The sequence below is a fragment of the Notamacropus eugenii genome, chromosome 2, assembly GCF_028372415.1.
Source record: "Notamacropus eugenii isolate mMacEug1 chromosome 2, mMacEug1.pri_v2, whole genome shotgun sequence".
NCBI lineage: Eukaryota > Metazoa > Chordata > Mammalia > Diprotodontia > Macropodidae > Notamacropus > Notamacropus eugenii.
This window is the reverse complement of record NC_092873.1, coordinates 55,454,543-55,466,363: the sequence shown is the minus strand read 5'-3', so window position 1 is coordinate 55,466,363 and position 11,821 is coordinate 55,454,543. Positions and strand designations below refer to the sequence as shown.

General features: G+C 46.0%; 1 protein-coding gene across 19 annotated transcripts in view; it reads right to left on the bottom strand.

Annotated features, from left to right (window-relative positions):
- Window positions 1–2,445: 2,445 nt before the first annotated feature.
- The window catches only part of DGKG (diacylglycerol kinase gamma), a 273,063-nt gene continuing 263,687 nt past the window's right edge, over window positions 2,446–11,821 (bottom strand). For 17 of the 19 annotated variants that reach the window (XM_072640384.1, XM_072640377.1, XM_072640378.1 and 14 more), the window contains one exon: window positions 2,446–10,432. In XM_072640384.1, coding sequence (XP_072496485.1) covers window positions 10,334–10,432 — 99 coding nt within the window. In that variant the 3' untranslated portion in view covers window positions 2,446–10,333. The remainder of the gene's footprint in view (window positions 10,433–11,821) is intronic. The other 2 variants (XR_011973966.1, XM_072640379.1) reach the window with 2 other exon arrangements.

Here is an 11,821-nt window from a genome sequence, read left to right as displayed (position 1 = left end):
TAGATGGCTTCTGGCATCCTTTCTAGTTTTGGATCTATGATCCCAAAGGGTCCTCAGTTTCCTCATTTGTAAGATGCGGGATCCCTTTTAACCCTTGACCTACGATCCTGTGACCCCTGAAACTTCAGTAACCCTGTCATTACAGCTTGGATCTTTTCTCCATCTTCTCCATGGCACACGGCTTCAGCTGAGGCTTTTCTAAGACTCCAGCAGCCCCCTTTCTCATTTATGGGCACTGACTGGTATGCCTGCCTCTCCTTCCCTGCTTTGTTGAAAATTAAAAGAAGACCAAAAGATCCCTGGGTCTTTTCATCTGCTAGGCCTCGACCTTATTCCCCTGCTTTCCCATCATGCCTCATCCTGCCTCCTGGGGCTCCCTTTTCTTCCTTGGCACCCCCCCCCCCCAGGCGATCATTAAGGTGTAGATCCCGAATACTGCTGCCCTGCCTGAATTCTCTACTTTTCTCCTTCACAGAGCCGTCCTCTATGTGACCTAGAAGGGCCTTTGATGATTCATATTTAGCTGTATCTATCACCCAACAGATGTCTGGGAAGTTAAAGGCCGCTACATCCTGTGGTTTCAGGTTCCTGGGTAGTTGGTTAGAAATCTTTCATTTGCCCTCCCTCTTTCAGGGAGGGAGAGAAATGATCTGCAACAGATCCCCCCTCTAGCCTTAGATGCCATCTTCCTTCTCAAGTTGCATTTCCCTGATTCTATAAATTATTTGGCTGTATTTATAGCAACCCTCCATGTTTTCTTTCCAGTTCTTTCTCTCTGGTATTCCTGCTAAGCTCTCAGTTTGCGTGGTCCCCCTCTCCTTGTTACATCTGTGTCTTTCAGATCCCTAAGCATCTGCCTGGCTTGAGTTAGCATGTTGGTGCCCCACCAGGACATGGAGGTTGGCATGTTTTGGACCCCAGGGAAGGGAATTTACATACTGGAGGTACCAGAAGCATAGCCCAATATCCTGATCTCACTTGCGACATGGCCTTTTCCATAGATGCTGGAGATAGGACCTTGGGTGAATTATTTCCTGTGTTGTGTTTCAATTTCATCTATAAATGAGGGGGAGGATAGATTAAGTATAACTCAATCCTCTGACCTATGAAGGAGTTTCTGGTGGATGGTCATCATTGGGTGACATGATTGAAGAGCCCAGATGCTTTTCCAGGGCCCTAGAAGAGGGTGGTTAGTCTTCACCATCAGTACTCAACACTCTACTTTGCTCCAAGGCCTCCCCTGGTTCTTTGTGTTGTTGGTTTTATCCCTAGTCTCCTCTCAGCTCTAGGTTCTCTCCTGTTCTCCCCGTTACATAGCTTTCCTGGCACACGAAAGGCAGCTTGCCATTCGGTTCTCTGGGACACAGATGGTCCAACCCACGCTCATCACTAATTAAGATCACATGTGGCCCCTTCCTTGCTGGAGGTTCCCTTTCAGGGACTCTGCTTCCAACTATGGGCTGGAGAGGACTGTTGAGCATTGACATTTATGGCACTGAGATATGATGGCAGTTGGGGAGACCCCAGGGCAGGTGCCTGGGACCAATTCAGCCAGAAATTGGGGACTTTTGGTGATTTGGTGCAAAGATCGCTGAATTTGAATCAGGGGACTTGAGTCCAAATACTAACTCTTCTACTTGACCTTGTGGAATCATTTGATCTCTGGGGCTAAGTTTCTTCCTCTGTGGATTAGGGATTCTCAGAAGTCCTTTTTGGGCAGCTAGGTGGTACAATGGAGAGAGCCCTGGGCTGAGAATCAGGAAGACTCATCTTCATGAGTTCAGATTTAGCCTTTGGACACTTACTAGCTGCATGACCTTGGGCAAGTCACTTTACCCTGTTTGCCTCAGTTTGTCATCTGTAAAATGAGCTGGAAAAGGAAATGCAAACCCCTCCAGTACATCTGCTGAGAAAACCCCAAATGGGGTCACAAAGAGTTGGACATGACTGAAAACCAACAAGAGGCTCTAAATCTGTGGTCCTTGAACAAATTATCTCATCTGTCTGGGGCTTGGTTTCCTCTGTAAAATGAGAGTTGATCAGTTGACTTCTAAGATTCCTTCCAAATCTTGGTCTGTCATCAAGCATATGGTCCTTTGGCTAAACAGTCTCTGGCGTCCCTTCCAGTTCCTTTATCTATGTTTTAGTGAACTTTGGAAAGAATGGTTCAAACTGGATGGACTGTTTCCTTTTTTATTTATACTCTCAGTTCCTAACACATTGCTCGGCATACAGTAAACACTTAATCAATGCTTGTTAACTGATTGGTTAAATGCGTTGGCCGCCATATGACTCTTTTAGAAGTGAACATAGCAGGGTCCAAAGTAACCATTGCTTCTACTTTCTATAAAGAATGGTGGTTTTAAATGTGCCGCAGAACTTCGGGGCTCTTTGGTGAAAAAAACAATGAGATGTTTTGATGGAACAATAATATTGAGGCTGAAGAGACCAGGGGAATAGTGCTTTAATTCTGAAAAAAATTGACCTAGGATTTTAGGAGGGGTGGAGGTGAAATCAGAACTTTTCCTGAAATTCTCACTGTAGCGGGAAGTTGAAAAGTGGAAATTGTCATGTACAGCGCTGTTGGAACAGGTCATGGCTTATGCATTCTCCCAGGGCATGTGTCTCATTTCCTTTTTGAGAAGGTCAGGGTTGTACGGATGGTGGCAGGTGGCCTAGGCTGTCCATTGGCCTTCCCCAATTTGTTCTCATTGGGAATGAGTTCCTGGGAGTGTTGACTGAACCTTACCTTCTCAAATGTCTTTTGAAAGTAGGATTGGTTCATCATTAGCTGATGGCTGAAAATAAATGTTACAGGCATAGAATCTCCTAGTAAGAAGGACACCAGCAGCTATTCAGACCAGTAAGACTCGAAATGAGAATCCCCTCCACAACGTGCCTTCCAGCCTTTGCTTGAAGCCTTCAATCACGAGTAGCCCATAACGTCCCGACAGGAGGCTCATTCCTCTTAAGGGCAGCTAAAGGTTAGGAAGTTTTTCCTGGCATCAAGCCTAATGGGCCTCATTCTAATTTCCATCTATAACTCCTGGTTCTGCCCTCTAGGGCTAATCTCCTTTCCATATAACAGCCCTTCACATATTTGAAGATTGTGCTCTTCCCCACCCCCACCCATCGCATGGTCTCAGGGCCTTCCATTAGCCTAGTTGTTCTCCTCCAGACATTCTCTAGCTTAACCATGTCCTTTCCAGACTTTGGGGGCTGCAAGTGAACATTCCAGGTGAGGTCGGAGCAAGGGGAGTTTCACCTTCTTAGTGACACAGGGTGAAAGGGAGAAGGAATTATTGCTTGAGTCAAGGGATGACATTGATTTCTTTGTACTTCATCTACAGGAGGGACATGGAGAGGCTTTGTGTGTGTGTGTGTGTGTGTGTGTGTGTGTGTGTGTGTGTATGTGTGTGTGCATGTGTGTAGGTGTGTATAACACCTCTGGTTGTTTTTAGGATATGAATTTCTTATAAATTTGTGCCATTTGTAAATTCAGTCTAGGCCCAAGATAATATGAGATTCCCTCCCTCTTTCCCTCACTTCTTTCTAATTTCTTCGTTGAATTTCTCAGAGGGCCAGCTAGATAGCACAGTGGACAGAGCCTTGGAGCTGAAATCAGAAAGACTCAGCTTCATGAGTTCAAATCCAATCTCAGACAATTCCTAGCTGTGTGATTCTGGGCAAGTCCCTTAACCCTGCTTGCCTCAGTTTCCTCATCTATAAAATGAGCTGGAGAAGGAAATGACAAACCACTCCAGTGTCTTTGCCAAGAGAATCTGAAATGGCGTCATGAAGAATTAGGCATGATGAGACAACTCAACCACAACAAAGCTCTGTGACCCTGGGAAATCACTGAATAGCAACCACAAAAGTGTCCAGAAATTAGATACTTTCAAGGAACTTTTTTTTTCTTTTTTAAGCATATGGATGGGTTCTGGACTTGGGCATAGGTGGGTTGGGTTGGGGACTTGAGAATAGGTGGGATGGATTCTGGAATAGGGGATAGGTCAGATGGGTTTAAGTCCAGTGCTCTACTCCACCATACCACTTCTTCATGTTGACCCTCTGAGGAGATCTCTGTACCTGCACTAGGTTTATGGACTTAGGAAGCTGAAGGAAACTTAAAGGTCTCCTAGACTAACCCTCACCCCCTCATTTTGCAGATAAAGAAACTGAGGCCCAGAGAAGTAAGTACATATAAAAGCACTGAGTAAATACTTGTTCTGTGGCAGGCATTGGGGGTACAAATACAGAAATCAAGTCAGTCCCTGCCCTTGAGGAGCTGACATTTTCATGGGGGAGAACAGCACATGTTGGGGAGGGATGGCCAGGAGGCAGATTTAAAATCCTCTCTCCTTCAGGAGGCTCCTGGTCCCCACTTCTCTTCCTTCCAAGATTGTCTTCCCTTGATGTTGCACACACTTTGTGTGTTGTCTCCCCCATGAGAGTATAATCTCCTTGAGAGCAGAGACTATACTCTTTCCTTTCTTTGAATCCCCAACATTGAGCGTAGTCTCTGGCACATAGTGTTTTAACAAATGCTGCTTGATTGTTGACTGACTGGGGTCAAAAGATAATTAATTGACTTTTCCTTTCCAGGAATTGTGGTTGACTTGAAGGCATCAAGAGCAAAGCAGTGGAAGGGAGGGAAGGTGCCATACATAATTGGTGGTACTACTGGGATTAAGCCCAGGTCTTCAAACCTAGCCAGCTTTTCACTGGACCAAGCTGCTGCCACCAGTGGCCTGCTATCTTCTGTCTTGGTCATAGTCTCTGCGGTTCATCTTGTCTGGTGGCTCCAGTTGTCCTTGCCAAGAGCATCCAGGGGGAGGACAGAGCTACAGTTAATGGTCACTGCTCACTCCCAGCGAGTGGACTCCCTGTCACTTCTAGTCTTCTGGGTCGGCATGGTCAATGCAGTCAGGAAAGGAATAACCCCTGTGCAGTTAGAGTAGAATTCACATTCACCTGACCAAGAGGAAGAGTTGGGAGGTTTTGAAGAATTTCCTTTTCTGGTGGCTCTTTCCCCCCTCACTTGTTTGCCAAAGGCCTGACTATTTGGAAGGTATAAGAGAGCCAGGAAGCGGTGGGGTGGGGGTAGCGGGGGTGAGGTGGGAGGGTGGGGAGAGGTGGATGCTGTTCTGGCAATCAGTGAGGTCCACCAAGAGGGGCTACATTTTAAGACTTTCTGGCAAAGGGACTTGCGTGTTCTGATCCGTCATTGAATATGTGAGCTCAGTGGATCTATATTTGTCATTATTACTTCAAATGACACACCATTTACATAATATATACACCATATTAAGTATTCTGCATGTTACATAACACACACACACATATTATATAAGGTTGGTCTGGCGAGAGCCTCCTGCTTTCTGCCAAGTGTTTCCAACTTATTCGGCAATTTTAATGTATCGTTTCCATCTGTGGAAAGAACTCTCTTGAGAGGAGCTAGTGACTGTTCACCCTTCATCATTTCCATTCTCAGGTCTCTTCCTTGGGAGCCCAAACCGTCTTGGGAGGCAGCTCCTTCCTGCCCACCTGTTCACAACAACAGCGTCTCAAAGCACATCAGTTTCATTCTTAGCACCAAAGGAGAAAGGCAAGCTTGGAATGTGGGTGCGTGGGCATGTGGACAATTTGGGTTTTTAATTTTCAAGGCTGGATTCAGTAATGACCACAAAATTTCTGTAAAGTCAACAGCAAAGAAAGACAGGTGTCACGAGTTGGTATCCTGTCTACCTCGGGAGGATTTATGGAATGAATCTCAAGCGGTGTGGTGTGATCGAAAGTACATGGACACAAATTCTGTGCTCTGTAATTCTAGTTCCTTCACCTTTCTGGGCCTCAGTTTCCTCATCTATGAAATGGGTGAGATTGAACTAATAGAGCAAAAGCTTCTTGAGGGTAGGGACTGTTTGGGTTTGTTTTGCCTGTGTAGTTCCTCTGCTTATCACACAGCTGATACAGGGCCAGGATTTAAGAAATACTTGTTGAGTGAATGAATAAGAAACATTGTTTCCTATGAGGGCAAGGCACTCAACCTCCTCAGTTTCCCTCTTTCATAAAATGAGTTGGACTAGGTGACCTCTTAGGTCCTTTCCAGCTCTATATTGATTATCCTGTGACTTTTCAGAGCCTCAGTGTCCTCATCTGTAAAATGAGGATGTTAAACTCCACAGTTCCTTTCATCTCTAGACCAAAGATTTTTGGATATTATTTCCTTCAGTTATCTATCCACCCATTTATCATCTATCTATCCATCATCCAACCATCCATCTATCCATCATCTTTTAACCTATTTATCCAGTTATTTAAGTATCCATTCATCCATCCATTCGTCCATCCATCCATCCCTCTCTCTCTCTCATTCACTCTATCAGTCATCTATCTATCTACCTATCTAATCTAGTCATCTTTTTTAAATCCATGATAAATGATACTCTAAATCACTTTATCTTTCTATCCATATCTCTCTCTCATCTAGTCATCTATCCATCCATTTTCTGATATATGGTAAGTAATACTCTAAATCCTGATGTCTCCAGCAGTCTCAGTCTCAATACTCAGTTTCAAGATCAGCTTCTCATTTGTGGGGCTCTGAAAATTAAGTTTGCTTCTAAGCCAGAGATCTTGGTGCAAGGCTGGAATATACATATACCTAGATAAGAACTTTTCTGAAATTCCTAGAATCAGGATCCCTGGGAATCTGAGACTCCATTGACATCAGAATACAATGACTATGGAGCCAGCCTTTACTTAGCTGCTGGCCTATCAGTTCATCCTGGATCCCTGATCAGGTACCAAGCATATTACAATTACCTTAGGAGGTAATGGCATCTTCCTTGCTGGAAATCTCCAAGTAGAAGTTGGCTGACTATTCATCGGGGAAGTTACAGTAAGGATATGGATTAGACTAGACAGCCTCTGAGAACCCCTTCTGCTCTGGGATGCTAGGATTCATCCCCAGATTCCCATATTCAGCCACACGACTGGGTTGGATGTAAAAGGCTTTGATGGAGAGAGGATGTGTTTTAGCCCAAGGCTGATTACAGGTATATTTCATAGTCATCACATCCACAATCTCTGGTACTTGTTCTCTCAAATTCAGGTTCAGCCTATGTCCTGCTTTCCTTTTCCGAGTTTCAGTCTCTTATGGATGTTGTTAGAGGAGACACTAGGTAGAGTAGTGTTCTCATGTGTTGTCTTACCTATTAAAATATAAGTTTCTTGAGGATAGAGACCATTTAGATTTTCTGTTTATATCCCCAGCCCTTAACACATTGCTAGTCATGTAGGAAATACTTAATGCTTTCCATTCATTCATTCAATCATATGTTACCCCTTCCTTGGGAGAAATCTTTGAGCAAGGCAAACTCATCCTTGACTGAAGCTTTGTTCCAATTTTGAGCTGAGGAAATAGAAAACTTTTGGAATCAACTTTGGGTCATTGAGCTCCACTGAACCCTCTCTAGTCTTGCCCTGTAGCATTCAGATCCTGGAAGTCTGAAGATGCCCCATCTTCTCCTTGTCTCTCTAAGACAGGAGTTCATAACCTTTTTTTTTAATGTCTTGGACTCCTTTGGTAGTGTCTGACGCTATGGATCCCTTCTCCAATGTTTTTAAATGTATAAAATTATATAGGATTACAAAGGAAACAAAATATATTGAAATAGTTATAATTTTTTTTTAAAGTCCATAGACCCCAGGTCAAGAATTCCTGCTCGAAGATAACATGATACTTCAAAGTCACTGACAACAGTGGTTTCTATCAGGAGGAGAGTAAATGGGGAGTTAATTGACTTTCTTACACTACATTTCTTCTACAAAACACAGATTTCCTCCAGATCGGAACTGAGGAGCATTTTTATCTTAATCCAGAACTGGGATCCAGACCCTTATTTCTTAAGGGCAGACTCAGTGATTGATGGACCAGTTTGGCTGGTAAATGCTCTCCCAGGTGAAGTTGGTTTGGATCCGTGGTAGTGATTTCAATGTCCTATTCAAACCCTAGGGCTCTTTATTAAAGATCCTTGCCCTCTCTTCTCACCCCCAGGATGTCCATCTGAAAAGGATAGAAACCATAGCCCATGGGTCTACAGCTCAGGAGGGATTACTTTTTATGATCCCCAATCCTTGTGATCACTAGAGAGAAGCATGTGGTGCCAGAAAGTTTGTTGGGGGAGAGGAAGGGAAAGGGGAACACAGGGGAGGAGGAAGGGGAGACTGTAGAATTAATCTTCTGCCCATTGAATGTAAACCCAGCAAAAGATCCCAATTTGGAATTTTTAATCTTAAACTGAGTACCACAAACCAGGATCTGGAAAATTGCATGAAAGAGGAGAGAGGAAGGGAGGGAGGGCATGTGCCATGTGTGTGTGGGGGGAACAAACAGATTCTGGGACTCATCCTAGCCCCAGAGGAGCCCCTAATGTTCTCAGTAGTCTCTAGAGTTGGCTCCCTGGGTCAAAGCTCTGATGCCCTGCCCTAGCCATAAGATCATAGGTCTAGAACTGGGAGGGACTTTAGAGACCATCCTGTCCAATTCTCTCATGTTGTCAAGGAGGAAACTGAGATTTAGGGAGGTCATTTCTCAAGTCCTAACTCAAGTGAGAGAGGCAGGATTCGAACCCAGTTCCTCTGACTCCAGTGTGGCTCTTCCCATACTAATACAGCTACTATTAATTGTCTCTGTCTCTCTGTCCTCTTTCCCTTCTCCCTTTCTGTCTCCCTTTTCCCCTCTGTCTTCTCTCTCTCTCTCTTATACACACACACACACTCCCTTCTTTCGTTGTATTGGCTTTTCCCAATCAATTTAAGTCTATCTATAAATAAATATATAGATTACAAAACCTTAAAGGAGAGGGGGGAGAGGGTGTGTGTGTGTGTGTGTGTGTGTGTGTGGGCGTGTGTGTGTGTCTGTGTGTGTGTGTGCGTGTGTGTGTGTGTGTGCGTGTGTGTGTCTGTGTGTGTGTGTGTGCGTGTGTGTGTCTGTGTGTGTGCGTGTGCGTGCGTGTGCATGCGTGTGTGTCTGTGTGTGTGTGCATGTGCGTGCGTGTGTGCGTGCATGTGTGTGTGTGTCTGTGTGTGCGCGCGTGTGTGTGGTGTGTGTGCGTGTGTGTGTGCGTGTGTGCGTGTGTGCGTGCGTCTGTGTGTGGTGTGTGTGTGCGTGTGTGCGTGCGTCTGTGTGTGGTGTGTGTGTGCATGTGTGCGTGTGTGTGTGCATGCGTGTGTGTGTGTGCGTGTGTGCGTGTGTGTGTGTGTGTGTGTCAGCAGGAGTTGTCTGCTGGGGTGTGCTGAATCCTCTTCCATCCTCTTTATCTGTGTCTCCTCTGCCTCTCTCCCCCTTTGCCTTTCTCCCTTTGTCCCTCTCTTTCTCTCTTCATTGGAGCCTTCATCTCCCATCTCTCTCTTACCGCCAGGCCTCGGAACTCCAGCAGGAACCCTGGTTTGTCTTGAAGAAGTGAGGAGGCAGTGGCAGGAAGTTTTTCACATGCTGTTATTACACTGATTGGCAAAATAAAGCCCTGAGTTTTTCTGCCTTCCCACCCAGGTGCTCAATGACTAAGAAAATAAAGACCCGCTCTGCGGTGTGCTGGGCTGCCCAGGCAGCTGGCCTACTCCCAACAGACCCTGCCTGGTGGAAAGAAGCTTGACAAGTGCTCAAGCTGACAAGCGTTCTCTGAACCAAGAAGGCTCCCCAGCCTCTGACCCCCACTGTTGCCTTCTTAGAAGACTTCTGGGAGCCATGTTGGGGCTCAAATGACAACCAGGAGACCAACGTGCGCTTGCCGGCCTCTGCCAGGAGTCATGTTCTGAGCCCTTGTGGGCCATTTTGAATCAGCACAGATGTAGCTTTGTCCAGTATCTCTGGCCTGGGGGTGGGTGGGTGAAGGGGGGATGTTGGTCTTGTCTTTCAGCTCCGTCTGCATCCTGCCACCTGTGAGGAATTCTCTGCTGCTCTGTGTGGGCCCTCTGGGGTGGACCAGTGGGCAGCCAGGTAGATCTTGGCACCTACCTCTAGAGGGAGCCACTTGGGACCTAGCGGGTTTGGGGAGCTGATGGACAAGGGTGCCTTCTGAGCCCTGCACCATCCAAGGTGTTATTTTCACTCAGCAGGCCCAGGCGTTGCCACCCTCAGTTTGGAAGCAGACAGAGCCTGACAAGATACAGGTTTCTGTATTGTTCAATCTTTTTGCCTCTGTTGCTTGAGGGTGGTGTGTGTATATGTGTGTGTGTGTGTGTGTGTGTGTATGTGTGTATGTGTGTAGACTTCAAGTACTCCTTCTCCACCTCCTGAGTTGGCTTGAGGCCTTGGCCACTCCCTTTAGAAGTCCCGACCATACTGATTCTTGAGGAAGAAGAAGGTGGGCTTTGGAGGTGGCCCCATCAACATGGGCTTCTGGTTTTTGTGAGTGATGTTAGCCTAGAAGAAAAGAAAGAGAGGAAGCAAATGAACAGTACATATACATATATGTAACAGCACAAATGGCTGGGGGCTGGGGGTGTGGTGGGGTGGGGAAGAGAGAGAGAGAGAGAGAGAGAGAGAGAGAGAGAGAGAGAGAGAGAGAGAGCACAAGCACTGGAAAGGGCCAGTTCGTTGTAGTGGATAAAGAGATAGGCATGGAATCAGGAAAACCTGGGTGAAATATTGCTTCAGACCCATCTGTGACTGTGGGTCAGTCGCTTGACCACTATGGCCATGGTTTCTTAGGATCCTTAGGACCCTAGGATCAGCTGCATGGAACCTCAGAGGCCACTGAGTTCTACCTATTCATTTTACAGATGAAGAAACTGAGCCCAGAAAGGGGAAGTGACCTACCTTGGGTCACCGAGTTAGGACTCAGATTCATGTCCCATGACTCTCAAGTTCAGCACATTTTCCTCATGTTAAGTGTATGTGTCTGTGTGTGGGGGGGGGTGGTGTTGAACTGGATGACTTATAGTTTCTTCTAGTTCTGAATCTATGATCCTATGGTTCTTCCTTATACAAAGGAGGCAATTGAGGCTCCTGGGGGAAGTGAATTTTCCAAGGTCACACATGTTATACATATCAAAATGGCAGAGCTGTAACTTGAACCCAGGTCCGTTTGACTCCACAATGCTCTTTTCCCATTGTACTGTGCAGCATGCTGTCTGAGAGCTCCCTTCCAGAATGACAGTTACCCTTGACCAGCTTCAGAACAGGCGACTTGGCTCTGAGTGGGATAGATTTGGCAGTGCTGGCAGTGATGGGCAGAAACGCTAGGTGAGACAGGAGCTTCCCACACACAGATATCTGCTTGCACCTGTCTTGTGTCCTTGCTATTCATAGCCTCAGAGACTGTTGGAGTTGGGAGGGACCTTCGGGATGACCAGATCAAACCCACCTACTTCACAGATGGGGAGGTGGGCTCAGAAGCCATTCAGTGAATGACTTGGCTAAAGTCACACAACTAGCAAGTGGAAACATAAGGACAAGAACCTGGGACATATCAATAGGCCCTGTATGTGTTCTGGGGCAGCACCAGGCCCTGGCCAGGCAGAAGTTTGAAGGATATACCAGGTATCTCAAGGTCAGGTGGGAGCCTCAGTTTCACCTTGGCTTAAAGCAATATGGGACCAGAGCCCCTATGATCATAGGATCCTAGATCCAGGGCTGGAAAGGACCTCAAAATCTAACCTCTTCATTGTGAAGAAACTGAGGCCTTGGGGATTGCAGTGACTCACCCAAGGTCTCATATAAGAGCAGAGAACCTAGGATGGGGAATGTCACTCTGTCCTTATTTTTACAAATGAAAAAGCTGAGGCTGACAGGGGTGATATTGCTTGTCTG